The 26,697-nt window shown below is 70.6% G+C and overlaps 4 protein-coding genes across 8 annotated transcripts; 1 reads left to right on the forward strand and 3 right to left on the reverse strand.

Annotated features, from left to right (window-relative positions):
• CEP131 (centrosomal protein 131) lies at positions 1-10,329 on the reverse strand. 2 transcript variants are annotated; one of them, XM_055130958.1, is made up of 26 exons: positions 10,057-10,329; positions 8,984-9,181; positions 8,603-8,712; positions 7,385-7,499; positions 7,052-7,182; positions 6,335-6,448; positions 5,742-5,900; positions 4,990-5,086; positions 4,694-4,810; positions 4,466-4,565; positions 4,206-4,300; positions 3,903-4,085; positions 3,463-3,639; positions 3,269-3,388; positions 3,062-3,187; positions 2,781-2,897; positions 2,358-2,460; positions 2,081-2,282; positions 1,861-1,968; positions 1,678-1,795; positions 1,524-1,598; positions 1,300-1,442; positions 1,037-1,214; positions 604-800; positions 212-272; positions 1-144 (listed from the first exon to the last, which is right to left on the reverse strand). In XM_055130958.1, exons 2-26 carry the CDS (start codon positions 9,167-9,169, stop codon positions 70-72), a joined length of 3,207 nt encoding a protein of 1,068 aa, XP_054986933.1. In that variant the 5' UTR covers positions 9,170-9,181; positions 10,057-10,329; the 3' UTR covers positions 1-69. The 2 variants fall into 2 exon arrangements, with proteins under 2 accessions (XP_054986933.1, XP_054986932.1); XM_055130957.1 differs by having other exon boundaries at positions 212-800.
• A 1,534-nt stretch (positions 10,330-11,863) lies between these two features.
• On the reverse strand, positions 11,864-16,056 carry TEPSIN (TEPSIN adaptor related protein complex 4 accessory protein). Of its 2 annotated transcripts, none has more exons than XM_055131749.1 (13): positions 15,970-16,056; positions 15,777-15,849; positions 14,992-15,083; positions 14,815-14,908; positions 14,676-14,734; positions 14,527-14,605; positions 14,387-14,452; positions 14,007-14,195; positions 13,791-13,920; positions 13,419-13,532; positions 13,236-13,314; positions 12,859-12,993; positions 11,864-12,734 (listed from the first exon to the last, which is right to left on the reverse strand). In XM_055131749.1, the coding sequence occupies exons 1-13, from the start codon at positions 16,015-16,017 to the stop codon at positions 12,330-12,332; spliced, it is 1,563 nt and encodes a 520-aa protein (XP_054987724.1). In that variant the 5' UTR covers positions 16,018-16,056; the 3' UTR covers positions 11,864-12,329. The 2 variants fall into 2 exon arrangements, with proteins under 2 accessions (XP_054987724.1, XP_054987723.1); XM_055131748.1 differs by having other exon boundaries at positions 11,865-12,734; positions 14,676-14,743.
• A 223-nt stretch (positions 16,057-16,279) lies between these two features.
• On the forward strand, positions 16,280-16,981 carry NDUFAF8 (NADH:ubiquinone oxidoreductase complex assembly factor 8). The gene is made up of 3 exons (XM_055131750.1): positions 16,280-16,436; positions 16,549-16,659; positions 16,884-16,981. The coding sequence occupies exons 1-3, from the start codon at positions 16,353-16,355 to the stop codon at positions 16,908-16,910; spliced, it is 222 nt and encodes a 73-aa protein (XP_054987725.1). The 5' UTR covers positions 16,280-16,352; the 3' UTR covers positions 16,911-16,981.
• A 389-nt stretch (positions 16,982-17,370) lies between these two features.
• SLC38A10 (solute carrier family 38 member 10) lies at positions 17,371-25,748 on the reverse strand. 3 transcript variants are annotated; one of them, XM_055131744.1, is made up of 17 exons: positions 25,521-25,748; positions 24,103-24,220; positions 23,307-23,352; positions 23,115-23,208; positions 22,883-23,026; positions 22,670-22,794; positions 21,698-21,800; positions 21,433-21,615; positions 21,080-21,191; positions 20,846-20,952; positions 20,217-20,373; positions 19,589-19,756; positions 19,153-19,503; positions 18,964-19,056; positions 18,685-18,708; positions 18,368-18,523; positions 17,371-18,290 (listed from the first exon to the last, which is right to left on the reverse strand). In XM_055131744.1, exons 1-17 carry the CDS (start codon positions 25,617-25,619, stop codon positions 17,482-17,484), a joined length of 2,889 nt encoding a protein of 962 aa, XP_054987719.1. In that variant the 5' UTR covers positions 25,620-25,748; the 3' UTR covers positions 17,371-17,481. The 3 variants fall into 3 exon arrangements, with proteins under 3 accessions (XP_054987719.1, XP_054987720.1, XP_054987721.1); XM_055131745.1 differs by lacking the exon at positions 18,685-18,708; XM_055131746.1 differs by lacking the exons at positions 24,103-24,220; positions 25,521-25,748 and adding an exon at positions 24,003-24,068.
• Between the last annotated feature and the right edge of the window lie 949 nt (positions 25,749-26,697).

The raw sequence follows: 26,697 nt of genomic DNA on the forward strand, positions 1-26,697 counted from the left end.
TGAACAGAAAAGAATTCTTTACTGCGGCAGTGTGCCGCGTGGGCACGCAGGGCATGGCTGGGCACGGTCTCACGGGGCATTGGGGCCTGGCCGCCGCCGCAGTTCCAGGAGCTCCTCCAGGTGGTCAGCCCGTTTCACCGCCGCCTGCAACAGGCCAGGGTCAGTGGGCAGCTGGCCACACCCCAGCACCCCGCCCCTCGGCCTGCCCCACCTCATGCTGCCTCCGAAGGCTGCTCACGGCCTCCTCCTTCTTGGCCAGCGCCACTTTCACCCTGCGGGGGCACACAGTGGGCAGGGAGCCGCTGGGCGACCTCCAGCCCAGGGGCAGGAGGGCGGGCAGCCGTCCTGCCTAAGCCCACCGGCTCTGGGGTCAGGCGGCCAGTGAGAGCAGGTCGGCTGCATCCCGCGGTGGGACCGCAGTCCGCCTCCACTTGCCCTGCACTGCCCATGGGCGGGCTGGGGCTGCTCAGCGCCCCAGGTCCCACCCTCTGCATGCGGCTGCCTCTGGGGGGCTCAGGGTGCAGGATGAGCCTGGCACAGATAGCCTCGGGCTCCCCACACCCCTCACTGCGGGGGTGCTGCTCTGCCGCCCACCGCGCCCACCTCCCGTGCACCGCCTCCAGCTCGGCCTGCTTGTCCCGCGTCAGCTGCTCCAGCTCCAGCTGCTGTTGGGCACGCAGCACGGCCAGCTCAGCCCTGACCTGCCGCGTCTCCTCCTCCGAGGCCGCCAGGCGATCGGCGAACTCCTGGCGGAGCACCTGGGCCAGGTCTCGGCGCTCCGCGGTCAGCTGCTCGTTTACCTGGGGACAGGTCAACGTGAGGCCATCAGCGGGCCGGGAACCTGGCCCCGCCCCCAAGAAGCACGCCCACTTCACGGCTCCGCCCCGCGGATCGCCCCGCCCACACCACAGAGTGGCCCCGCCCCCGATGATCGCCCCGCCCACACCACAGCCACACCCGAGGGCGCGGGTCGCCCCGCCCACAGCGCCGCGGCCCCGCCCCGAGAGCCGCCGGCCCAGTCGCTCCCGCGGCTCACCGCCCGCGTGTCGGCCAGCTCCCGCTCCTTCTGCTGCAGCAGGCCCCGCAGGCGCACGCCCTCGCCCTCGGCCTCCCCCAGGCGGCCCCGCAGCTGCGCGCAGCGCTCCTGCAGCTGCCGCTCCGAGCGCTCCAGCTCCGCCAGCTCCGTCTGGTACTTGTCCCGGATGCGCTGGATGCTGCGGGTGGGCGGGGCGCGGGGGTCGTTGAGTGGGGGCGGGGCGCGCAGGAGAGGTCGGCGGGGCGACGGCTCGGGGCGCTCACCGGCTCTCGGTGGCCCGCTCGCCCTCTTCTCGGGCCTGCGTCATGTCAGCCTCCAGCCGGTGGATGACCAGCTCGATGTCCTTGTCGCGGCCTCGCCGGATCTCCTCCTTCAGCTCCCGCTCCCGGCTGAGCAGCCGGGCTTCCTGCGGGGCGCGGGATAGGTGAGGGGCTGCGCGGCCGCCCGGCCCGCCCGGCCCGCCCGGGCGCCCGGGCGCCGCGCCCACCTCCTTCCGGGCGCAACTGGCTTCCCACACTTGTCTCTCCTGCTCCAGCTGGTCCCGCAGGGCCTTCAGCTCCACCTGGGCACAGGGCGGCGTGAGTGCCCGCCGGGCGTGGCGGCGGGAGCCCGGGCCGCGGGCCGGGGGCTGCGGGGCCCACCTGGTGCCGCTGCTCCTGCGCCTCCCGCTCCTTGTCGAACTCGGCCCGCAGCGCCCGGCCGCCCGCCGCACTGCTCGCCTCCAGCTGCCGCCGCAGCTCCTCCAGCTCGGCGCGCTGCCTGCGGGGGCCCGGCGTGAGCGCGCGCGGCGGGCGGGGGCCCCGCGGCCCACCCCTCCCCCGCACCTGGCGGCCTGCTGGCCCAGCCTCTCCTTCTCCTCGGCCACCTCGCTGTAGAGCTGCCGCCGCCGCTGCTGCAAGGCCCGCTGCTCCTGCTCCAGGTGCTGCTCCAGGCTGCGGGGTGGGGCGAAGCCGCTGCCAGGCGGGGGCCAGGCGGGCCCCACGGGAGGCCGCCCCGCCCCGGCCGCCCCGGAGAGCGCGAGCCCCGGGGGTCCCCGGCACCCACCGCTGCTGCGCGCGCTCGCGCTCCTGCTGGCCCAGCGCCTCCTTCTCGCGCTCCAGGCGGGCCCGCAGCTCCTCGGCCTGCCGCCCGTACAGCTCGGCCGCGCGCGCCGCCGCCTGCGCCAGCTCCGCCTCGTGCAGCCCCTTGAGTCGCTTCACCTCCTGCTTGTGCTTGGCGATCAGCTTCTGGATCTCGGGCTCCAGGCCTGCGGGGGCACCGCGTGCAGGGTCCGAGCCGCTGGGCCCGCCGTGCCGCCCCGCAGGCCCGCCCCGGGGCCCACCTCGGACTGTGATCTCCTTGATCTTGCGCGTCTTCTCATTGATCCACTTTTCTCTGCGCACCTTCTCCGTGGCGCTCATGACTTCTTTCAGCTTCTTGACCTCCTGCCCGAAAGGAAACGCAGTGAGCAAGGGGCGCCGCCCAGGGTCAGGGCGCCGGCGCTCCAGATTGGCGCGGGGCGTCCCCGCCTGCCCCCCAGAAGTCTGGACTGAGAAGGTGTGGGCAGCGGGAGGCACAGGGAGCGCCAGTGCCCCCACCCGGAGGTGCTGCCTGATTTGGGGGAGCCGGGGGCGGGGGTCGTGCCTCTCCCTGGGGCCCGCAGTAGGGGGCATGCGCAGACCCTCTGCCCTCAGGTGACACAGGGGGTCCGGCTGGGACAGGCAGAGGGGAGAGAGGCTGGTGCACAGGCCCGGGGCCCCCTCACCAGGCGGTGCTGCTCCTGCGTGCGGGCCTCCTGCTCGCGGTGCCGCTGCTCACCCGACCTCAGCTCGGTCACCACCGCCTCACACTTCTCAGTCAGGACCTTCTTATCTTCGATCAGCTGCGGGGGCAGGAGAGGCTGACCCACGACGGCCAGTCCCGAGCCCCGCCCTCACGGTCTCCAGGAACATCGCCCACTGGGGGCTAGGGCGCGCAGACCAGTGCTTCCCTCTGCAGCCCCCAGCATCCCCCCACCGGGAATGGGCCCCTGGGGAGGCCGGTCACCTGGTCGATGAAGCACAGGTGCCGCTGGATGGTGGCCTCGTAGTGCTCCTGCTGCTGCCGCAGCTGCCGGCCCAGCTCCCGCTCCGTCTCCTTGACCCGCCGCTCCGCCAGGTCCCGCTGCTGCGCCTGTGGAGGGCAAACAGGTCTCCTGGGGAGCAGAGTGGGCCTGGGGGGTGGGGGAGTCGGGGCGCGCGTCTGGGCGCTCACCAGTGCCCTCTGCAGCAGCGCCGCGGCCCGCTTCTTCTCCTCCACCTCCAGCTGCAGCCGCATCAGGGATGTGCCGGCTTCGGGCACGGGGCGCCCCGGCCCGTCCTCCAGTAGGGGCCCCTGACGACGGCAGGGGTCAGGCGGGCTCCCCTCCCGGGGGCCAGGCTGCAGCGCTTCCCCGGGGACTCGCACACCTGCGGGGCGGGGCTGGGCCGGTCCTGCCCGGACTTCTCCATCTCGTCCAGAAAGCTCAGTATGCTCTGCAGCTTGGCCTCCGACAGCAGCGTCCCGGCTTCGGGGGGCCCCGCGCCAGCACTGAGCGTCCCCAGCTTCTCCAGGTTATCAGCAGTCAGGGAGCTGGCCCCGTCCTCCTGCAGAGAGGGGTCACGAGGGCTGCCTGCACTGCGCGCGGGGACGGGCCTGGGGATGGGGCGGGGCCTGGGGATGGGCTGGTGAAGGGGCGGGGCCTGGGGATGGGCTGAAGGGGCGGGGCCTGGGGCCGGGGCGGGGCCGGGCGGAAGGGCTGGAGCTGGGTCTAGCGGGGTTCTAGCGGCCTTGGCGCCGCCCGACCCAAGGCTCCCAGTCTGTGGGCCCTGGCATGGGTGGGGGGCCGGCCCTGTGCAAGCAAAGTCACCTCATCACTCCAGGCGTATCTGTCCTGTCGGTAGGTCCTGGGCGGCGGCAGCGGCTCAGGCTCTTCCTCCAGCAGTTTCAGAGTGTCCAGTAGTTCGTCCAGCATCGCTCTGGACTTGGCCCTGCTCCTGGAAGCTTCTGGGGCCTCCCGGTCCCCGCCGGCTGCCTCGTGGGAGACGGGGTCCTGCAGGAGGGGAAGCAGCAGAGCCGTTAGCGGGGGGAGTGGGCAGCTTGTGCACCCTGGCCACGAAGAGGGCAGGGAGGGCACCCAGCACAGCACCCCAGGGCCAGGGCAGGAGCAGACCTGCTTCCTGGGCTCTGGAAACAGTTGCGGCTGTGGGGACACTTCCGTGGGCGGCTGGCAAGCATCTTGCTGTGCTGCAGTGTGGGGTTCGGCCCCTGCAAACAGAACATGGTGTTAGAGGGTGGGGGGCCCCTCCGGGATACAGTGGGGTCCCAGATGCTGGGGACGTGGGAAGGAAGGGTCAGCTGGGGGCAGGCGCGCCCCCTGGCGGCTGTGATGGGAGGGGCGGGCAGACATGGCAGCAGGGCGACCCCCCACACCTGTGTTGTTGGCTTTGTGGGCTGGTGAGAGTCGGGGGCGTGCCCGCCTGGGGGCCAGCTCCAGGGTGCCCTGCCTCAGGGCTCGCTTCTGCTGCAGTTCCTGTGAGGGGAGGAGAGTGTCAGCTGCCCCGAAGCTCTTGGGAGGCCCCTGGAGTGACTGACTCAGCCGCGGGTCAGCAGTGACCCGGCAGCTGCACAGCTCAGCCCGGGCAGTGAGTGACCCCGCACCTGCATGGCCGCCTGCCTGGCCTGCCGCGCCTTCTCCTCCCTGGCCTTCCTCCTGGCTGCCTCCTTCTGGCGGTGCACGTCCAGCATGTTCCCGTCTCCTGGGAGCTGCGGCTTCCTCTGTGGGACCCAGCAAGGCAGGGTGGGGCGGGGAGGGGTCCCCCACCCAGGCCAGCTCCCGCGTAGCCCACCCTGACATTTCCTGGCTGCGCAGAGGGCAGACCTGTCTCTGGAGCCGCCTGGACCAACCCGCCCCACCTGCTGGCCCCGAAGGGAGGGCGCGCCCCTCCCCCACTGACCTCTTGCTCCCCGGAGGCTGCTCCCGTCCACCGCTGGGCCTGCTGCCGGTACCAGCGCTGAATGGTGACAGCCGCCTGGTTCACCCGGTTGATGAACCTAGGGGCAGCGGGCTTCAGGGCGGGGCCACTCTAGGACTCAGGAGCAAAAGGCCCCGTGCGTGGGCGCAGAGGCCTGTCCCCGAGCCATCAGAGGCAAGGCCCCACGTGCAGGGTCCCAGCGCCAGTCCCTGAGACCCAGCAGCACACGGGCGGGGCCCCGGCCACAGGCATCCAGAGGCCCTTTATCCGTCCGACACAGGCAGAAACCTGGGAGGGGTGGGGCAGGTGACAGTGGCCCTGGGTCCCGGATGGCACCTGTGGGCATGGTCTCAGCTGCCACGTCTGTGGCCTGTTTGACAGCTCGGCACAGCAACAGACCAGGTCGAGGGGTGGCAGCAGGGCCCTGGGGCTGCCCTGAGCTTGACCGGCCCATCTGCAGCCCCCGCTGCTGGGCCCCAGGCATGGCGGGGGAGTCTGCCAGGAGCATGTCCCCGCCGGCTGGACAGTGACCCCCCAAGTCCAGAAAAGGCTCAGTGACTGCAAGAAGCCCCAAAGGCCTCCCCCCACGGCCCGGGCCATGGACACAGTGCTGCCACTGCTGGACACTCGCATATGTGGGACCAGGGGACATGGGTCTCCGCAGACTCCAGAGGCCCAGCAAGGTGAAAGGAAACTTCTGGAGACTCTGGCCTGCCTGCCCCCACCTTGCGCACCTCTCAGCCTCCTCCTCCGTCACCTCCTTCCTCCTGAGGGGGCCCAGGGGCCCCCTGGTGTTGTTCCGGGCCCCCTGGTTGCTGCTGGCCAGATTCTTCTGCAGCTTCTGGAAGCTTCCGCTCTCCTGGACCTCGTGGGAGGCCGCCTTGAGGATGTTGCTGCCAGGAAGGGCAGAAAGGGTCAGGCCCCGCCACAGGCACGGGGTGTGGGTGCTCCCGGGCCGAGCATTCAGATCCCTCAGCTCGGGATGTGCCCGACACTGGGGTCACTTGCTTTCTCGGGGGGTGGGGGGGCTGGCCTGCTGCTGCCCTGCCCTGGTCTATGTTCTCCCAGTGCCCTGTGTGCATGCATGCACATGTATACATGTGTTTTCATTTGTGTACATGCGTGTGCATTCATGTTTTCACGTGTGCATGTGTACCTATGTGCATGTGTGTGTCCAGGCAGAGCTCCCACGAACAGCACATAGGCACACACATGCACGTATGTGTACACATGTGCACATGTATGTATGTACACATGTGCATGTGCATGCGTGCACGTGTGTGTCCAGGCAGAGGCAGCACGGGGAGTTGGTCAGGTGGGGCCTTACTTGAGGGAAAGAGCTGTGTGGTTGGAGCTCTTGGGGGGCGGCGCCTTCTCTGCAGGGCTGTGACGGTTATGCACCATGGCTGTGACTCGGTTGCCCACCGCTCCTTTGCTGCTCCTGTGGAGACAGGCGGGCGCAGCCTCTAGACACGGTCCCCTGTCAGGGCAGCCGCCCCAACTCTCTGCTCACTCCGTCCCCACTCTACGCGCCTCCCAGACAAGCACCACTGGCCCTCGCTCCCTCGCGCCCCGTTCACAACCACAGGCTTCTCATCCGACTCATCATTTGTGAGTCTTTCATTGTCATCCGACCCATCATCTTTTCGAGCATCATTCATTCATCAGCATATTCATTCATGCATGATTCACTCATCAGTTTTTATCTATTCAGCATCATTCATTCCTCACCGATTTAGCCATTCTGCATCATTCATTCTCATTCAGCTCTTTCTCCTCGGCCCTCTCGCGCGTCGCCCAGTGCTCACCAACCCCTCCTGCACGCGTCACTCACGAGCCCTCGTTCACTGTCCCCCACGGCACCCCTCGCCCAGTCACACATCACCCCTTCTTGGTCAGCCCATCTCTCCTTCACGTGTGGTCCATTCCTCATTCACGGTTCACACATGCGTCCTCCGTGCAACACACTGTCATGCATTCACCACGTGTGACTCACGTGTGCACTCCGTGAGGGCAGCAGCAGCCCGGCCGGGAAGGCCCATACCTGTTGTTGGCTGTGAAGCTGGGCGCCAGGGTCACCGCACACTCCCTCCTCCTTGGGCCAGCACGGACCTCAGGGGCACTGGGGGGGCTCCGGGGGTCCATGGGCGGCGGGGAGGCCCTGGGCTGCTCGTCCTGTGTGCAGGTGCCACTGAGCCTGTGGCCTGCACACAAACGCCTACTCCCTCCCCCGAGTGGACAGGGCCCGGGCTGTAGGGATCTCTGTCCGCACCCCACTCTGGGACGCCAAAGTCCGAGAGTGGACACAGCTCGGACACAGGCCCCAACCGCTCAGCTGCAGGGACCACACCCATGTGGACAAGACTCCCAGCCTTACCAGAATGTTCCACGTGGCTCCCTGATCACTGGCAACTTTCCCCAGACTGCATGTCTGCTTTTGCCCATCAGGGCTGCCCTCGAACAGTGCCAGGAAATCCAGGGGCTCCACCGGCCTGCGTCAGAGAGGGGCAGGAGCAGCCCACCACTGGGTGAGGAGGGATGGAGGGAGCAGGGACTCTGCCCCTGCCCACGGCAGTGCAGGGATGGGGTCATGTGGCAGCAGTGCTCTTTGGGAGCACACACCCAGCGATGCTCAGGCTGACCCTGGCTCTGCAACTCGGGGATTACTCCTGGCAGTGCTAGGGGGAGCACTGGGATGCCGGGGATTGAGCCCAAGTGGGCCGTGTGCAAGACAAGTGCCCTCTGCACTGTGCTGTCACTCCCAGTGATCCTCAGCCCTTGGACGATGCCCTTCCCACCTCACCACTGTCCTGGGGACCCTCATGGAATCCAGCCCAGGGCATGCCCTTGGGGGTCAACCTAACGGCTCCCCCTGCAGAACTGGCGGACCCAGCCTGTGGAGGCAGGGTCAGCCGTGCGCCTGTGGGACACACGAGGACCTTTGCAGCGCCCAGCAGCTGGAGGCATGGGGGAACAGCGCCCAGTCTAACAGGTGCCTGAAGGGGGTCCCACCAACGCCCTGCTCATGCTACAGGCTGCGTCTGGGAGAACCGGGCTGAGATCCTGGGCTCCCACGAACAGCAGAAGACCATGTACGGGCAACAGCTCTGAAAAGCACGGGGCAGACGGGCCCTGCTGGGATCTCTCACAGGGCACAAGTGGAGAGGGCCTGTGGCCACTCCTCTAAAGGCCCCGCCCACAGACACGCCTCTAAAGCCACGCCCACAAACCACACACCTAAAGGCCCCGCCCACAGCCCTCACCTTGAAAGGCCCCGCCCCTAACACCACGCCCACAAAACGTGCACTTGGAGTCCACATTCCCAAAGGCCAGCAGGCTGGGCATGATTCGCTGGGTTTGGGGGGGGGGGGCGGTTGGAGGTTGCGCCTCTGGGCAACAGCCGCGAGCCTGGAGGGGTCCCTGAATGGGGAGGGCAGGGTTCGAGTCCCAAGTCCACGGGCGCCCCCCTGCCACAGAGGCTGGCTCTGAAGGCTGCTCCACCCAGCCTACAGCCTGCACGTGGCCGACCTGGCTCCATCCCGGGCATCTCCTACAGTTCCTGGGGCAGCCACACCCCGAGAGAGGTCAGAGTTACCTGGGGGGGTCGGTCCAGGCCTGGCTCGCGGGCGGTGGGTTCACCTGGGTGGCACTGCTGGATCGGCGCAGGTTGTTCACAGCTGGGGGTACTCCAGGCCCTGCGGGGTCCTACGGGGAGCAGCCGTGACCGGCCCGCACCCTACACCACCCTACACCACAGCGGTGGTGAGAGGGCAGCTCTGGGGACACAGCGCCTGGCCCGGAGCCGCCCACCGTGGCGTCTCGCGCTGGACACAGCCCGGCCCAACCTGGCCTTCCTGCCCTGTGGGGCACTGCTGGGGATCCCCGTGAGCTGAGAGTGGACACAGCCTGAGCAGGGTCGCTGGGTCAGAGAAGGCCACGAGCCCCCGAGGGCTCCCCTGACCCCGGCCACACTCACCTGTGCCCTCCTCCGCGGCCCGCTGCCCGCCACAGCAGACACAGAGCGGGTCAGGGGCTTGGTGGCTGTGGCACTGCCAGGCCGGCGGGACAAGGGTGGCGGGAAGCCGGTCAGTGTCAGGTCCACACCTTCTGGGCTGCTCCCCGGGGCCCCTGCGGGGCTGCCCACAGGCTGGGCGCCTTTCATGGAGACAGCGGCCTGGAGCAGAGGAGAGGGCGCAGGTCAGCCGCTGCCCACGCTGGCCAAGTCCTGCCAGGGTGCCCCACCCCACCCCGCCTCTCTGGGTAGCGCCTCAGTCAGGAAAACAAGGAACGCGGGGGGCAGCCAGTTGGGGGGGTGGGGAACAAGAGGACCCCTGCTGGCCGCCAGCGCCAGCCTCACCTTCGCCCATGAAAAGGGGCACCTGGGGGTCTGGCACATGGGTCAGGCCCTTGCCTTCCACACAGCCACCCACCCCGATGCCACCCCAGCTCCACAGGCTCCCGTGGCACTACCAGGGCAAGCTCCTGAGCACAGGGGCAGGACAGCTCCTGGGTACCTCGGGTGTGACCCACCTCCCCGCAAAGGGGCTCTGGGAAGTGGGGGGCGGTGTGGCCAGCAGTGGAGCATCTGCGCACCCCAACTTCACTGGCTTTGGGACTCCCCGGAAGGCAGAGTGGCTAAGGCGTGTGCCCTGGACACCGCGGCGAGTCCAGCACGTGCAGCAGTGAGGGTCTAGACAGCACACGGGAAGGTGCCACCGCTCAGAGGCTGCGCACGCCTGCCCAGAGCGCCCCTGAGCTCTGCGTCCCACCCACGCCCGCCCCCCAGTACCCTCGCCTCCCTGACCCCGCGCTCCCAAGCTGACCCAGAGGCCCCTGGGCGGTCTGCGGGCAGACGGTTCCCCAGCCCCGTAGAGACCGCTGCACCCCTGTGCCTGCCAGCCTCAGATCCCCTCACCCCGTGCCCTCTCTCCCTGCACCTGGACATGCCCGCCGACCCTGGGCGAAGGGCACGGGGTCTGCACCCGCTCCCGGCCAGCCCGTGCACACGCTCCGGGGGCCTGGGCGCCACTTGCCTGCGGGGACCCTCACCTGGTGGGAGGGGACTCCCCGGCTGAGCGGACCCCCGCTTGAGGGACCTCCCCGCTTGGCGAAGATCCAGCACCTGCGAGGGCCCCTCTCTGCGCGGACCCCCGAGCTGCGGGCGTGGGCTGCGTGGGGCAGGCCGGACTGGGACGCGAGGGGTCCAGCCTTCGGGCGGCGACCTCGCGCCCCGACCCCGCGCGGCCTCCCGTCCCGGGGCGACAATGAAGCGGCCGAGCGGCGCGGCGGGCGACGGCGGTAGCTAGCAACCAGCCGGGCGCCTCCTCCCTGTCCGTCACGGAGGCCCGCCCCCTATGCCCGCGCCGCTTCCGGATTGGCCCTCCGGCCGGGCCGGAGACCCGATTGGGTGGCTCGGCTGTCCTTCGGGACGTGCGGGTGTGGGCGGAACCTCGGAGAGCCCGGGCCGCGGCGGCGGTCGGCTGCCGATTGGCCGCGGCGGGAGGCGGGGCTTGAGGGGGCGGGGCGAGCTGGGGCAACCCGGGGGGAGCCCGCACGCCCGCGCGTGGTCCGTACTCTCATGTTGCTCTCCCACGACCCCCGTGCTGCCCCCTCCGCTTTCCTTAGGCCCTACTGGGGGCTGCCCGCCTGCCTGCCCCAGTCCGCCTTCAGCCGGCCCCGCGGGTCCACCGTTTCTGCACGTTACTGCACGTCTCGGGGATGCACCTTGGTGCCCGGGGCCCCTGTGGCCTGGACCTGGACTCTGCGGCTATCACGCCGGGAGTCTCCCGGGCCCCTGGTGAGAGTTTGGCGGCGATGGAGTTGGGGAGAAGGCGCCCAGCTGTGCTGGTCAGGTCCCCGGGAGCTTCCGCGTTGTCGGGAACCCGTCCGTGGGCAGGACGGGTTCGCTGCACCTGGGATGCTGTAGGTTTCCTCAGCAAGGGGAATGTATCAGGAATGTTGCATGTGTGTGTGTGGGAGGGGGGTGTGCCAAGAATTGAGCCAGTGTGCAAGGCACGCGCAGAAGCACCCAGCCACAGCACTAGCCTGGAATGAAGAGGGGCCGTAGCCCAGGTGCTACACACCTGCTGGTTTGGGTCCCAGCCTGCAAGTGTTGGCTCTTGTGTCTTGCTCCTGCTGCATATGGTGAAGGTGTGCTGGCTCGGGTGCTGTGGGAGGAGCCCCCCCTAACCAGCCTCCAAGGTTGGTCCCCTCACTGATCGTAAAAGCTCAGAACGGCCGAGGTGGGGGGCGTCAGAAGCGGGTGCTCCCTGCCTCGCACCCTGACAGGTGAGGGTGTCGCCTCGGAAGCCCTGCAGGAGGCAGGCAGGACCCGGAGCAGGGGAGGGAGCCGAGGGGGCAGCTGCCCCGGGCTGAGGGCCCCAGGAACAGGCCGGGACCCAGTTCCCCCTTCCTGGCCCACAGGCCTCAGCTCCCCAGAAGGTGTTTCCCAGATTCTACTTCCGGCTGCGGCCGCCAAGCCCTACTCAGCAGTGCTGTGCTCGGTGGCTGCCTCGCGCGTCGTCGGGGCGCAGAGCTGCGGCCGGCAACAGGGACACGCCAGTAGTCCCTTCCCGATGCCTGCTTCTGGGAAGTCCTAAGCACACGCTACACACAGGCACACCCTCATACACAGGTGCTGACACGGGCACACACACGCAGGTACTAAGACAGGCACACATACACGCAGGCGCTGACACGCAGGCACACCCTCATACACGCAGGCGCTGACATGCGGGTACACGCTGACCAGGCACACACTCGTATGCACATGCCGACACACAGGCACACGCATACGTGCAGATGCTGACACATGGGCTCACACATATACTCAGAGATGGTTTAAATACAGGCAAGGCAACAAGTGAGGCATTTATTCGTGACGGGGTCCCAGCCCTCAGTGTTGGGAAGAGATGGGGGCCACACACTGGGGCTGACAGGGAGGACCAGGCCCCGCCCCCGAGAGCAGCACCCCAGACCCCACTCTGCCGCCCTCTGCTGTGAAGTGCCATCAGGGCAGGAGGGAGGCTGGAGTGGCCCTGGGGACCCCCCCCAGACCCTGGGGCGGGCAGTCTCTGCCACATCCCCCATGGAAGAGTCGGGGAGCTGGCTGCACCCTGGGAGCTGGGGGGCCCCCACCAGCCCCTGCTCCTGTACCCTCGGAGTGGCCTCCGGGCGACTGAGGCACCCCCAGTCAGGCCCTGTGGGGTGGGGACACACCCCCCCCAGGTACAGCTCCCGAGCCCAGCGTGGCCATCCTGAGTCCAGCTGGACTCCTGCTCTGAGCTGCTGGCACCAAGTCAGGCCCCTGGGGCGCCCGCGGGTCACACATTCAGAAACGCGAACACTGAAGGCTCGCGGGCCGGCGGCTCCATGGCTGACCCCCTCTGGGAGACCGGGGTCCGCTCCGGCCCCGCCAGGTGGGCACAGGACACCAGCTCCATGCCCGCAAACAGGGAGCCGAGGCTGCCGTCTGGGCTGGGCACAGACCCAGGGCCCTGCTCTCCGGAACTGGCCGGGCCCCCCGGAGGCTCCCTGGAGTCCATCGGGGCCGGTGGGGCCGGGGGTGCTGGGCTCTGGGGCGAGGGCAGAGATGGGTCCCGGGAGAAGGGCACAGCGTCCGCCAGCAGGTCGCACAGGCCCCCACGGGCGGCAGCGTGGCTGGGTGGGCCCGGGGGACCTGGCGCAGGGGGACGCTGTCGGCAGGCGGCCTCCAGGTGCCTCAGGATCTGCAGGACGAGACCCAGGGTGGACAGGGCTGCGTGGGCTGGGCTGGGCTCGGGCCGGGGCTGTCTGGCGGGAAGCGGGGAGGCGAGGCCACAGCGGCGGGGAGCACGGGGAGGGCTGGCTCACCTTGGTGGCCTTGGTGGCCGCAGGCCCAGGGGTGCCGCTGCCCAGCTCGTGCAGCCGTGGCCGGGCCAGCAGCAGGACGTGCTCCGTGGACAGGAGATCGCTGCCTCCCAGCGAGGACAGCGCACTCAGCACACGCTGTGGGCAAGAATGGCCGCTCTGGCCCTGGGAGCCTGCTGGACTGGCCAGCCCGGCCTACTCCCCCCGCACCCCCTCCCCACTCGGTATCTGCCCGAGACTCAGCGACCGTCGGGGCCCGCCCCACCCTTGGACCCAACACCCCTGTCCTCAGACCCTCCCCTGCGCCCCACCCTCAGACCCCCACGCCCTCCGCCCTCGGCCCCTCCCCCGCACCCCGCCCTCGGACCCTGCGCCCTCACCATCTGTGCACACTCCTCGGGCCCGTCCAGGCGGCTGAGCAGCAGCTGCAGGACCACCTCACAGTTGAGCCGCCCACACCTGCGGGAGGGAAGGAGCCTGTGAGGGCAGCGGGGGACAGCGCCAGCTGCAGGGGGCATGGGGGGGCCGCAGGGGGCAGTGCCAACTGCGGGGGTAGGACTCACTCTTTGAGGAAACATCGAGTTTCCTCACGGCTCAGGAAGGCGCGGGGTCCCCTGGTCACGGCACAAACCAGGCCCAGCTCTGGCTGACAGTCCTGCAGGGTCTCCACCTCGGTCCTGCGGGGGTGCAGGGCGGCTGAAGGGCTGGGGGTGCTGGAGGGCGGGGGGTGCGGGGCGCAGGGCGGCTGGAGGGCGGGGGTGCGGGGCGCGGGGCGGGGCGCGGGGCGGGGGAGGGGGCGCAGGGCAGCTGGAGGGCCGGGTGCTGGAGGGCGTGGGTGCGGGGTGCTGGAGGGCGGGGGAGGGGGCACAGGGCGGCTGGAGGGCAGGGGGTGCGGGGGAGGGGGGCGCGGGGCAGCTGGGGGGCCGCCCCCGCACCTGTCCGTCAGGTCACCGTCGGAGCCGCCCTCGGAGGCCCTGCCGGGGTTGCTGTCACCCTGCACACTCGGGCCGCTGCCGTCCAGCTCGTCCCAGCCCCCGCCGGCCCGTCCAGGCTGGTGCTGCGCGGCTGCAGGAAGCGGAGACGCAGGGGTGGCCACGGGGGACCCCGGCCGTGCCCAGCGCGACCCAGCCTGCCGACCCCGCCCACCTCACCTCGGGCGCCCAGCCCTGGCACGGCCCCGGGCCGGGGACTGCGGGGCGCAGGCGTCACCACGGGCTGGTAGGAGCCGGCGCGCAGCCCGGGCGCCGGGCAGGCGGGGCCCGCGGGCGCCGGGCGCATGGCGTGGACCAGCACCTCGGCCGCCCTCTGCACGCTGGACAGGAACACTTCCCCCGCAGAGCCTGTGCCGAGAGTCGAGACAGCTTGGGCCTCCGCTCGCACCCTGGGCCCTCACCCTGCCCCACACAAGGGCCTGGGGTGCTGGTGTCCAAGGCACCCACCGCAGGCAGAGGCCCCGCCAAGAACAGCAGGTTGGCGGTCATCACGGGATGGGAGGGGGCAGGGCTAACGGACCCCAGCTTGCCTCACTCACCTGGCCGCTCCTCACTGTAGCCGAAGCCCTGGAGCGCCCCCCGGGGCCGGGACTGGGAGCCCATTCCTGGGGGGGGACGGGGGGGGCGTCAGTTGCAGCTGTGGGGATGGCCTGGGGGCCCCCACAGGGCTGGCCCTTACCTGCATGCGGCAAGGCCTGAGGGGGATGTGAAGGTGGCACCGGAGACTCGGGGTCTGAGAACAAGGTGCTCCCCAGGTCCTGGACAAGAGGGGCCGCTCAGCAGGCTGGGGGGCTGCAGCCTCCCCAAACCCGGCCCGCCAGGGCTCACCTGCGCCGCTGCCCGCACCTTCTGGTACAAGCTGTTCCCGTGGAGGGGGTCCGGGGGGCCTGCAAACACTGCGGGGGCACTCAGGGCCGGCCAGCACCCCCCACCCAGGGCACAGTCCCCAGCCTCCGGCCCCACGCACCTGCTGCTTCCTGGATGCAGGAGGGGCAGCGGCGCAGCAGCTGCAGGAAGGCGGGGGAGCCGCGCGTGCTCAGGTGCTGCAGCAGCTTCAGCACCTGCGGGACAGCCGGGCAGCGGTCAGCTGCTGCGCGCCCGCCCGCCTGCCCGCAGTGACCCCGGAAGGGCACCTGCTCCTCACCTTGAGCTTCACGCGGCCGGAGCCCCCGTGCAGCCGGGCCAGAAGGTACTCGAGGAGGCACTGGCTGCTGCCCGCAGACTCGTGCGAGATCTCTGGGGGTGCGTTAGGGAAGCTCCGCTGGAGAGAGTCCGCCTCGGCACCCGGCACACGCAGACACACGCACGCGGTGAGTCCCGGACACGCAGGCACACGCGCACGTGCTGATGACCTCCCAGCACACACACACACACACAGACACCGGTGACCTCCTGGGACACGCAGACACATGCAAACAGGCTGATGACATCCTGGGATACACGAACACGCGTGGACATACGATGAGTTCCTGGGACAATCGGACAGACATGCCGATGACCTCCCAGGACACACAGATACACGTGGACACACTGATGACCTGGGACACGCGGACACATGCAGACACGCCAATGACCTCCTGAGACACCTAGACACACGTGGACACACTGATGCCCTCCTGGGACACCCAGACACACGTGGACACACTGATGCCCTCCCGAGACACCCAGACACACATGGACACTGATGCCCTCCTGGGACACCCAGACACACGTGGACACACTGATGCCCTCCTGGCACAACCAGACGCACGTGGACACACGGACGACCTCCTGGGACGCGCAGACACACGCAGACACACTGATGCCCTCCTGGGACACGCAGACCCACGTGGACACACTGATGACCCCTGGGACACGCACAGCCACCCGGTGAGCTCCCGGGCCACGCGGACGCGCCCTGGCCGCCCCGCCCGGGGTCCTGGCGGATACTGACGACCTCTTGGAACACGTAGCCGGGACACGGGGCCTCGTCGTCCGCGGTCCCCTTCAGCAGGACGGGCAGCTGCGGGGAGGGGACCGTGAGCAGGGCTGGAGGCGCCGCGGCCCCGCCCCCCCGCCGGCCCGGACGCCGTCAGGCGAGGGAGCGACCCGCCGGGCAGCGGCGCCGCGACCGCCAGCTCACCCGCTGCAGGAAGAGAAGCCGGTCCCGCAGCGGCGCCGAGGCCGCCATGACGCCCGTCACTCTCCGGACCCGCCCACTTCCGGGGCTTGCCCAATCACCGCGCGGGCTAAGCTACGCCGGCCAATCGCCCGTGGAGGCGGGTCCTAGCCCCGACTTCGGTAAATAGTTTGAACCCAAACCAATCTGAGGTCCCGGTAAAAGATAGACACGGTCACCAGCCAATCACGGGAGTCCGAAGACTCTGCGCGCTTCTGGAGGCGGAGCCCAGGGCTGAGTCACAGCCAATGACAAGGCGTGGGGGCTAGGAGCGGAAGCGCCGACTGTAAGCGCCGGAAGAGGCCGGTCTAAAGTGCCGGCGCCCACAGGGTCCGGAGCGACCTCTCATGTCCACGAACGGAGCGGTGTGGAGTCGCGTGCGGAGCCGCTTCCGCGCCTTCCCCGAGCGCCTGGCGGCCTGCGGGGAAGAGGTGAGGAGTGGGGGCGCGTGGGGGCGGGCGGGGCGCGGGGAGGCGGAGGGCGCGGGGCGCGCGGGGCGCAGGCCCACCGCCCCTTGCCCACCGCGCCGCCCGCCCGCCCCAGGCCGCCGCCTACGGCAGGTGCGTGCAGGCCGCCACGGCCCCGGGCGGCCGCCTGAGCCGGGACCTGTGCGCGCGGGAGTTCCAGGCGCTGCGGAGCTGCTTCGCCGCCGCGGTACGTCTCCCGGGGCCGGCGCAGGCCACGAGCTGGCACCTGCCCGCTCGGCTGAGGCTCCGTCCCGTGCCCCGCCCCGGTCTCCTCCTGACCCCTGCACCCGGGCCGCGGCTTCCCTGGGCCCCACCCAGGCCGCCAGGGGTGGGGGCAGATGGGACACGCACGCGCGAGCCCGTGACCGCAGGTGCCAGACAACACGTTTGACGAGGTTCTGTCTCTTCCAGGCCAAGAAGACCCTCGGGGGCCGCTAGACTGTCCCAAGGAGCCGCTGGTTGGGGGCCCCATGGCCTTGGGGCGAGCACAATAAAGATGGGCAGCAGTGCTGGCAGTCTCTGCACTGGAGGGGAGACCCCGCGGCTCACTGCGGCAGGGGTGGGGTGCCCGCCCCAACAGGAGCAGCCCTGGGGCACGGCACTTTCTAATCAACTTGGAACCAAGGGTGGCAGGGCCAGAGACCCGTTCCCGGGATTGGGTGGGCAGGCCCTGGGGGGAACTGGGTGCTCCAGGGTCCTCGGCCACAGTAAGGTGTGCAGGGGCCGTCACCACTGGTCTGCACTGCCCCTCCATGTCCTCTGGAACTCACACCAAGAGGCGAGGCCACCCTGGCCACAGGCCCCGAGGTGGCCGGTGCACCCTGGGCCTCCCAGTGTCACACCCGCCCAACATGCCGAGGGACCGGCCAAGGCGCCCGGGAGGTGCCGGCCTGGAGCTGCTGCCACCCAGCCCCAGACGACACGCCTGCTTCGGGAAGGCACCGAGTTTATTCCCGCGTCCAGGAGCAAGGCCGGGGGACAAGAGTTCTGGAGAGAGGGCAGTCAGGGCTCAGGCCTCCTTCAGGCCGGTGGGCATCTGTTTGACCTGCCGCCCGTGGACCACCCGCAGAGCGCTCCCTGCAGCCTGGTGGAGCTGCGTCTCCAGGGCGCCGCGGAGATCGCTAAGGTGGGCCTGGGGCAGGGGATGGAAGCCCAGGAGCGCCCCTTCCTCCTGGGCAGGGCCCGCATCCCGCCGCCGGCGCCGCAGGTCTGAGCCAGCCTGGACCTTGAGCTCGCGGTTGGGCTTAGCGTTGTCTGGCTTCTGGGCGCCAGGCCTGGGCCCTGGCTCAGGGTCTCGGGCAGCGCCCCCCTCCTTCCCCTCTGGGTGCCCGCCCTGTACCCCATCGGGCACGGCGCCCCCTTTGCTGGACAGGCCCAGGGTTCTCGTCTCTGGCTGCATCTTCATCTCTGGCTGCATCCTCTCCGGAGAGTGTTCCCTCCCAGCGTCCGCCCCTGCTCCCGCTGCCTCCTCCAGGGCGGCCACCGAGGTTGCCACTTCCTTCCGAGGCTTCTTGTCCCCGTGGGCGCCTCCGGCTCTGTCGTGTATCCCTGGCCCTCTCTGCTGCACGCCTCTGGGTGCTGGGGTGGCATCTGCTGCAGGAGCCTCGCCGGGCTCAGCGTCCTTCTGGCCTCCCTGAGCTCCTGCCTTGGCACCATGAGGGCCGGCTGGGGGTCTCCCTGCAGCCACCTGGGACCCCTCCACAGGGCGCAGGTCATGCCCCTGGGGTGGGGCGGGGAGCCGTCCAGGAGCACCGGGCGCCGAGTCCAGAGGCTGTGCCGGGGGCTCCCGGGGCTCTGCCTCCTGCTCCTTCCCGTCCCCTGTGGAGAGAGGTGGAGAGAGGCGGTCAGGGCGGGCGCGTGGGCGCTGGGGGCCGGCCCATGCCCTCGGCACTTGCCCTCGTCGCCGTCCTGCCGCTGCAGGTGCATCTCCTTGTGCTGCTCCTCGATGACGGCCAGGAGCTTCTCCTGCTGCTGCAGCAGCCGCTTCTGCTGCGCCTGCTGCTCCTGGATCACCTGCAGCAGCACCGCGTGGTCCAGCAGCTCCGCACGGCCTGCAGGGACACAGGCCGCCACGTCCCCCTCCGGCCCGCGCCCGGGGTGGCCCCGCCCCCGCTGGTCACAGCACAAGGACGGCAGCCGCGGGAGACGCAGGGCCGGAGACCGTGGCGGAGCGCCGTGGCGGGCCCGGGTGCCGCCTGCCCGCCGTGCCTACCTGCCACTATTTTTTGGATCTCAGCTGCTTATCCCAGTGAGAGCACAGGAGAGAGGCAGGAGAGGGGCCGTGAGAATCCCCTCGGAGAGGCCGCGCCGCGACACTCAGCCACGGGGGGCCAGGCTCCGGGGCTGAGGCACAGCACTGGCGTGCTCGGGCACGGCCCGAATCCCACGGCAGCAGCCCGGGGGCTTCCCTGGCTCTGAGCAGGGCCAAGCCGTCCCACAGTGCTCCCAGAAAGGCAGCCCAGGAACCCCCGCAGAAGGCACAGGGACTCACCTTCCAGACGGCTGCCGGCGCCCACGGCCTGCGCCCCCGGGGCCCCCACGGCCGGCTTCTCCTGGGCGGCCCCAGCCAGAGATGCCTGGGCACCTGCGTGCGACAGGACGACCCCCTGAGCCGGGCAGGCGGGGCAGCCACACCCCCGGCTCTACGCGCCAAGCGGTCCCCGCGCCCCACGGCACCCACCAGGCTCACTCCTGGGCGCGGGGCCCGGCTGCGGGGCACCTCCATCCGCGTGTCCCTCGGAAGGCGCTGCCCGGGGCCTGTCCTGCAGGGGCTCGCTGGCTGGCTGGCCGTGGGCCTGAGGAGCCTTCGGGGGGTCGGCCCCCACGGCCTGGCCCTGCCCGGGCAGCCCCCTCTCTGAACCAGGCTGCTGGGGGGCCCCCTGGGCCTCCGCGCCTGGCCCCTTCTGCTCCTGCTTGGGGGGGCCTTCGTCCTCCCGGGGCCCCTCTTGGTCCCGGCCCTCGTCCACCAGTACCTTGTCATGAGGGACAGGGGGCTCGTGGCGGTGGGCCTCGCCCACGGGGGCTGCCACACCTGGAGGGGAGAGGGTGCGGGCTCAGTGGGGAGCGTGGGCGGGGCCGGCCCACCCACCCACCTGCCCAGGGCAGGGCAGCCCCACCTTGCCCCGGGCGGTCCAGCTGGGCCTCCTGCTTCTCCTTGGCGCCCTCCCCCAGGGGCACGTCCTCGGGACCCTTGATCTGGGCCTGCTCCTGCTCCTGCTCCTGCTTCTCGGGCAGCTTTGGCCGGGCGCGGCTGTCCTGGGCACCGTCCACGACGGCGTTGGGGCCTGCAAGCACACATGCTTTCCAGCGCCTTCCGCACAGGCACCCATCTGTGGCCACATTTCCCAGCCCAGGCAGGGGTTTCTCTCCCGGCCGGACCCAGAGCCACAGGGCCCAGGACCGGGTCTGTGCCAGGCGTCCTCAGGGCGGGCAGCACTGCAGCACGGCCAGCAGGGGGCAGCAAGCGCCCGAGAAAGCTCCAGGGACCAGCGAGGCCACGCAGGTCCTGAGTCCCGGGTGCCCGGTAGGGGCAGGGGCAGGGCCGTGGCGCCGGCAGCGGGGAGGACAAGCAGCTGGCGAGTGGGGGCCAGTGGCGTCAGACCCCGCAGCAGAGGAGAGTGAGGCCGCGGGCAGCCTCAGAGAGGAGCTGCCCTCCCTGCATGCCCCAGCACCCAGGGGGCCACAACCAGCGCGCCTGCGCCCCACAGCCATCAGAGGGGCAGCTCCAGGGACGCCCAAGCGTACCTGAGAGCTGGGCAGCCGCTCCTGCCACTACATCCTCCACCTCAGCACGCTGACCACCCGGGCCACCCAGGGCTGCGTCCACGGCGGCGTCCTCGCTCACAAACAGTGTGCTGTGTGTGCTGACCACCAAGATGCCCAGGCCGACCCACAGCACCACCTGTGGGACAGAGACCCTGCAGGCAGGTAGGCTGACCCACCCCCGGGCCCAACCACCACCTCCGGGCAGCCCACCAGGCCTGCAGGAACAGCCACAGCAGCAGGGGAGGGCCTAGGAATGGTGCCGGCACGCAGGCAGCTGCCAGGACTCGGAGCTGCCAATGCAGCCAGAAGACATGGGTGGGGGTGCCTGGGCGACTCCAGATGGCCGCAGGGTCCCACCCTGCTGCCCCGGGTGGGCCGTGGGGACGGTGTGGTGGATTTGGGTGGTGCTGCCAGTGCCAAAGTGTGGCGGCCTGGGGGAAGGGCAGCGAACCCTGCAGTCGGGAGCACACCCTGGGGTCCCCTCCTGGGGACCTGCCTGGGCCCACCTGGCGCACGGAGACGCAGCAGCTCACAGCACACTGGCGGCTCGAGGGCCCCTGCCCGCGCCCCCACGGGGACGCCGGTTCCCGTGCCCTCCTGGCACCCACCTGGGAGGACAGGGCGCCCCGGTGCACCTTCCGGTAGATGAGGGCCGGGCAGATGAAGCAGATGAGGCTCCCGGTGGTGGCGCCGGTCAGGCCCAGGATGGTCTCCACTGTGGAAAGAGGGACGCGCGGGGACGAGCCCCCAGGTCAGCCGCGTGGAGGGACACGGCCACAGCCCGGGAGCCGCGAGAGGGGCCGAGGCGCGACCCGCAGGCCGGCCCGCACCGACGCCCTTACCGTTCGGGATGAGGATGCCGCCCACCATGGTGCCAAAGACAATGGACAGGGTGAGAGCCTTGAAGCGCAGGGGCGGCAGGTAGCCCCCGGCTGCAAAGGTGCCGTCTCTCTGCTGCGGGCAGAGACAAGGCTGCAGGAACCCCGCCTCAGCCCGTCAGCAGGGGCGAGCCCCACCTGACCCCGTGCCGAACAGGGCTGGCCCCTGCTCCCTACTCTGCACCTCGGGGTCTGGGCCACACCCGCGCGGCCCAGGTCGATCCCAGTGGATCTGGGGACCAAACCCGGGCAGGACGCGTGCGAGGCAGGGCCCCCACCTCTGCATCCCAGGGCGCCGGGGCTGCCTCAGGGCGTACCTGCTGCTCAAACAGCAGCGTGTTGAGGGCCTGCCGGCACGGCAGGATCATCATGGGAAAGCCCACGGCCACGGACATGGCGAAGCCCACGCGGATCATCTCGGTCACCAGGTTGGACGGGAAGTGCATGAGCACGTTGCCCGCCGTGGCCTCCGTGAAGCTCGCGTAGCCGAAGAAGCCCACCTGGGGAGGGAGGGCCATGCGGAGGGCGGGACCACCGCAGGACCCGCCCAGGCTGGCGCGGACACGCAGGGCCCCGGCCTACCGTCACATAGAAGGCGGTGACCACGTGGAGGGAGGAGGCGAATATGGAGCTCAGCGTCTTCACCGAGGGCTCGTCCAGGCTGTCGTAGGTGGGCAGCACCTGGCTGCAGGGGGGCGCCTGAGAAGGGCCGCGTGGGGGAGCAGGTCTGGGAGGGCAGCACCGGCCCCTCCAGGGTGGCCGTGTGCGGGGGCCCGCCCACCCCCGACGCGGGTGGGAAGCCGTCAGTCACCCTGCGGCTCCTGGCGGCCCCAGGGGCAGTGCCGAGGAGCCCGGCTCCCTGCACCGAGCACGTGCGGGCGGGCCAGGCACAGCGCCCCAGCTGCCGGGTTACTCAGTTTTGGTCTGATTTCATTCGGGGCCCACACCTGCTGGTGCTCTGGGCTGACTCCTGGCTCGGTGCTCAGGGATCACTCCTGGTAGGGCTCGGGGGGCCTGCAAGGCGAGCCCCCACCCTGTCCTGTCTCCGCGGCTGCGTGCTGGTAGGCTGTGCTGCCAGCGGGCCAGCCCGGGCGGGCAGCGCCAGACACATGCACACAGCTCACGGCTGCACGCAGGGACACATGCACACGCCGAGAACACACATGTGCACAATCAACAGCCATGCACACAGGGCGCGGGCCAGTGTCTGCCAGTTCTGCCTGAACCTTCCCAAGGACAGCTCCAGCCTGGCAGGCCCGGGCCAGGGCTCAGCGGAGAAGTGCCCCTGGCCGCCCTCAGGGCGCAGCCATGCAGCCCGGAACAGCCCCGTCTCTCCTGCTACAAGCCTCTCGAGGGAGGGGCTGGAGAGAGCACCGGAGGCAGAGACCTGCCTGCACGTGGCACCCACAGGCCCCTGAAGCACAGCCAGGAGGCAGGATCAGGAGCCCCGAGCACCGTCAGTGTGGTCCAAAATCAAACCAGAACTTCCCCACTCGAGACCGCCCGGGCAAGAACAAGACCGTCCAGCCAGCGCCACCCCCGGGCAGAACTCACGACTGGCAGGCGAAGGACATGCCGAAGATGGGCACGCAGCGGAAGACGCCCTCCCAGCGGAAGTAGCCAACCTGCTGCAGCCACTGGCCCCCGAAGAGGCCGTGCTTGAGGGACGACAGCACGATCTGCAGGACGCAGGGCAGCTGAGCGCGGGCAGGGCGCCCCGACCCTACAGGCAGCGGCGAGCCGCGGGCAGGGCTGCCCCGCACTCACCACCAGCATGAAGACGGTGTAGAAGGCCAGGGCCATGGCGCTGAAGGACTGGATGGACGCCAGCAGGTTCCGCTGCAGGCTCAGTGGGAGCACCACGCCCAGGGACACGGCGAACAGCAGCAGCACGCGCACGCCGCCCGTCACCTGGGGACACACGCGTCACTGCCGGGCCGTGGCCCTTCTCAAAGCCGGAAGGTCTCCGGGCCCGTCTGCCTGGGTGCCAGCGCCTCACCTGGATCCCGCAGAGCCGGGCCAGGAAGCTGCCGCCCAGGTCCCCGATGACCACGTAGAAGGCGATGCACGTGCCCAGCATGAGCCCGATCATGCTGTGGGAAGGCCTGTCAGACGCGCCTGCGGGCACGAGACCCCCGCCTCCTTCCCCCTCCCCCTGGAGCCTGGGAGGCGCCCGGGCCGCGACCCCTACCTGGTCTCCACCAGCATCTTCCCAGCTCGGCCGTAGGCGTGCAGGGCTGGGGAGGGAAGGGGGTCAGGGCACCGCTGGCTGGGAGGGCGTGTACGCCCCGGCCTCGAGGAGCCGGGCACGACCACAAAGGCTGCGTGTACGTCGTGCACGTGTGTGCACGCTCGGGCCTCAGGGCCTGCACCCCGGGCGTGTCTGTGTCCTTGTCTGCCCGCGCCGGGCTGACCCGGGACACCCGGCTCCACCCGCCCCCTCACGCGTTCCCGAGTCCCCGCAGCCGAGCACGCAGGGGAGGCGGGAGAGGTAGGTAGGCTGTGCTGCCAGCGGGCCGGCCCGGGAGAGGGAGCAGGGGCGGGACGCAGACAGAGGGACAGTGCGGCCCGAGCTGGGGGCAGGAGAGGGCTGTACCACGAGCTCACAGGGACACGCCCTGACCACAGGACACGCCTCCGTGTGAATGTGTATGTTTGGGGCCACACCCAGCAGTGCTCAGGGCTGACTCCTGGCTCTGTGCTCAGGGATCACTCCTGGGGGGGCTCGGGGACCCTATGGAGTGCTGGGGACGAAACCCGGGTGGCCCCAGGCAAGGCGGGACCTCCACGCTGTCCTATCCAGCATGTGAATCTCAGAGCAGAGAAGGAGGCCACTGAGTCTCCAGACGGGCCGGAGAGGAGGTCAGCGGTCAGCGCGCCCACTCACCCAGGCCGGCGTAGGCCGGGAGGAGGTCAGCGGTCAGCGCGCCCACTCACCCAGGCCGGCGTAGGCCGGGAGGAGGTCAGCGGTCAGCGCGCCCACTCACCCAGGCCGGCATAGGTCCTCCGCTTGCTCAGCGTGGCGGCCTTAGCCAGGAACATGCAGGACTGGTGGGTCATCCAGGAGCACAGGAGCAGGAGCAGCGCACCCAGGACGATGCCGCACTGCAGAGGACACAGCAGCCACTGTCACACCGCGCCCGGCACCGCACACACTGGGGCAGAAAGCCTGCGTGCGCTCATGTGTGCTCACATGTACACACGTGCAGGTTATCGAGGATACATCTGTGTGCGTGTGCATGTATGTGCACAAACCTGGGAGTCTAGTTGCACACATGCACGCATATATGCATCATATGTGTGTGCGCATGTACGTGTGTGTGCACGTGTTTTGTGTGCTCATGTCACGCGTGTCTGTATGAGATTCTGCCTGGCAGGTTGGTGTCCCCTATGCCTCAGGCACCCACACCCCCGAGCCAGTGGGAGCCGGGCCTGGAGGGGCCAAGGGAGGGAGGGAGGCGGCTCCGTGGGCAGAGGGTGGCCAGGGCGCCAGGCAGGACCAAGGGGGCATCCCGCTGGCCGGGCAGGGCTGAGCCACATCTCGGTGCCTCTGGGACTCCAGCAGGTGGCAGGCCCAGGCCTGAGGACGAGCACCCCGCCCAGGGCACTGCTCAGAGTGGACACCGCCCGTTGGGGCAGGGCGTGGGGACAGGCCAGCCCACCCCCCCGCGCCCGGGGTGGGAAACAGCTGGTGACCGGGAGCTGACCATGGGTGTCCGGAGAAGGGGGCCAGGCTCCCACCAGGAAACCGCCGCGGAGCGGAGGAGAGAACAGCCACAGGCACGCACACATACAACACACAACACACAACACACAACACGCGTGCGCAGGTGAGCACGCAGGCCCAGAGCAGGCGGTCCCTGAAGCGGGGAGCAGGGCGAGTCGGGGACAGCTCCAGCTCTGTGCTCGGCCGCGCGGACAGCAACCTGCCTCCCGAGTCCGTGCCACGCGTGTGCACGGGCCGTGTGCGCACCCAGCGGCGTGTCGGGGGCCGGCGGGGGTGCCTCGGCCCCAAGGGGGCGAACCGGAACTTCCCTTTCCTTGGAGCCGGTGCTCAGGGCGCAGTCCTGGGGGCGCGGGCACCAGCTGCGGGCGGGCCGGCCCCCCAACTTTTCCCCTTGCTCTTGCGTCACCCCCGGCGGTGCCCAGGGGTCACTCCCTGCGGTGCCCAGGGCCCCGTGGATGCGGGGACCGAACCGGGTCGGCCGCGTGCCAGGCAGGCGCTGCCCCCTTCAAATGCCACCAGATGCCCGCGCCTGTGAGCCCCCGCCGGGCCGGGGTCCCGCCGCCCGGGTGCCCAGCCGCGACCGCACCGCCCAGGATGCGCCGAGGGGCCGCGGCGGCGCCGGCAGGAGCGGCACGCCCCCCGCAGCCAGCCGCGACCCCGCGGAGACCCCGCGCGCACCTGCTTGAAGCAGAAGGGCATGGTCAGCACGCTGACCCCGACGATGCTGTTCACGATGTTGGTGATCAGGCCCCAGTGCGACGCGCCGGCCGCCGCCATGGCGCGCGCCGGAGGGCTGCCTGGACGAGGCGGCGCCGCTGACCCCGCAGGCCCCGCGGCCGCCCCTCGGCCCCCGCCCCGCTCGCAGTCGCCGCCGCTCCCGGAAGCGCCGCCAGGCGACGGTCGAGACGCCCCGCCTGCGCGCCACACACACTTCCGCCCGCCGCAACGCCGGAAGTGACGCGCCGGCTCGGCGGGCCCGCCCACCGGGGGTCGAACGGGCGGACCCGCCAGCTCGTGAGCGGCCGGTGTCTGACCAATGAGAGACGGGCTCGGGCCGGCGGGGCGGGGCGGCCGCGTGTCTGACCAATGAGAGACGGGCTCGGGCCGGCGGGGCGGGGCGGCCGAGAGCGGGGACCCGAGCAGGGGCCGCGGGCTCGGCCGGGCGCACAGACCCGCGGGCTCCGGGCACTCGCTGCACCGGGCCGCGCGCGGGCGCCGGCTGGGCCGAGAGAGGGAAGACAGCCCGGCGGAGGCCCGGGAGAGCTGCCGTCGGGCGGCCGGGCTGGCCCTGGGAGGCCCGCGGGCCGCTGCACGCTCCTCCCCGCTCCGTGCACCGGAGACCACCGCCACGAGTGACCGCCCAGCACCGGGGCCGGCTGCCCACTCGCGGACTCAGGGCTGGCTTCTCCAGCCCCTGCCGGACGGCCCACCGGCTTCCCTGCCCCGACCCAGGCTCCGCGTTGGGGGAAGGAGGACGCCTGTCGCGGGGCTGGTGGCCTGCTACCGCCGTGGCACCTGCTGCCGCCCCCGGCTCGTGCCCTGCGCTCGGCCGCCTGCCCCGCTTCCAGCGAGCCCGTCCAGCACGCACGGCGCCGCCGCACCCCAGTGCCGCTCCACCCAGGGTCCGACCTCCCACCTGCCCCGTGCTGGACGCGGAGACCTGGGGCGCCCCTCGGCCCGCGCTGAGATGTCGCCGCGCCCTGTGCGCTCCCCGCATCCCGGCCTCCCGCCCGCTCAGCCTCCGGCCCTCTGGGTCCCGTCTGGTGGAGAGGGAGGGGGAGCTCGCTCCAGCGGGCTGCAGCTGGGGTGGTCCCCAGGTCTCGGGGAGCTGCTCTGGGCCCACCAGCGGGGGGGC

Source organism: Sorex araneus, chromosome 3 (genome assembly GCF_027595985.1).
Source record: "Sorex araneus isolate mSorAra2 chromosome 3, mSorAra2.pri, whole genome shotgun sequence".
Classification (NCBI taxonomy): Eukaryota; Metazoa; Chordata; class Mammalia; order Eulipotyphla; family Soricidae; genus Sorex; species Sorex araneus.

Excerpts from the sequence above, each read along its gene's own strand:
- CEP131 (XM_055130957.1), bottom strand. The coding sequence starts at position 9,169 with ATGAAAGGCGCCCAGCCTGTGGGCAGCCCCGCAGGGGCCCCGGGGAGC. Across the intron at positions 4,566-4,693 it reads CCAGGCAGGCGGCCATGCAG|GAACTGCAGCAGAAGCGAGC; the intron begins GTGCGGGGTCAC and ends CTCCCCTCACAG. Across the intron at positions 2,461-2,780 it reads CGCAGGAGCAGCACCGCCTG|GAGGTCAAGAAGCTGAAAGA; the intron begins GTGAGGGGGCCC and ends CCTTTCGGGCAG.
- TEPSIN (XM_055131748.1), bottom strand. The coding sequence starts at position 16,017 with ATGGCGGCCTCGGCGCCGCTGCGGGACCGGCTTCTCTTCCTGCAGCGG. Across the intron at positions 14,744-14,814 it reads CTGCATCCAGGAAGCAGCAG|TGTTTGCAGGCCCCCCGGAC; the intron begins GTGCGTGGGGCC and ends GTGCCCCCGCAG. Across the intron at positions 13,921-14,006 it reads GCCAGGGCTGGGCGCCCGAG|CCGCGCAGCACCAGCCTGGA; the intron begins GTGAGGTGGGCG and ends CGCTTCCTGCAG.
- NDUFAF8 (XM_055131750.1), top strand. The coding sequence starts at position 16,353 with ATGTCCACGAACGGAGCGGTGTGGAGTCGCGTGCGGAGCCGCTTCCGC. Across the intron at positions 16,437-16,548 it reads TGGCGGCCTGCGGGGAAGAG|GCCGCCGCCTACGGCAGGTG; the intron begins GTGAGGAGTGGG and ends CGCCCGCCCCAG. Across the intron at positions 16,660-16,883 it reads GGAGCTGCTTCGCCGCCGCG|GCCAAGAAGACCCTCGGGGG; the intron begins GTACGTCTCCCG and ends TGTCTCTTCCAG.
- SLC38A10 (XM_055131744.1), bottom strand. The coding sequence starts at position 25,619 with ATGGCGGCGGCCGGCGCGTCGCACTGGGGCCTGATCACCAACATCGTG. Across the intron at positions 20,953-21,079 it reads CGGCATCCTCATCCCGAACG|TGGAGACCATCCTGGGCCTG; the intron begins GTAAGGGCGTCG and ends CTCTTTCCACAG. Across the intron at positions 20,374-20,845 it reads GGGGCGCCCTGTCCTCCCAG|GTGGTGCTGTGGGTCGGCCT; the intron begins GTGGGTGCCAGG and ends TCTGTCCCACAG.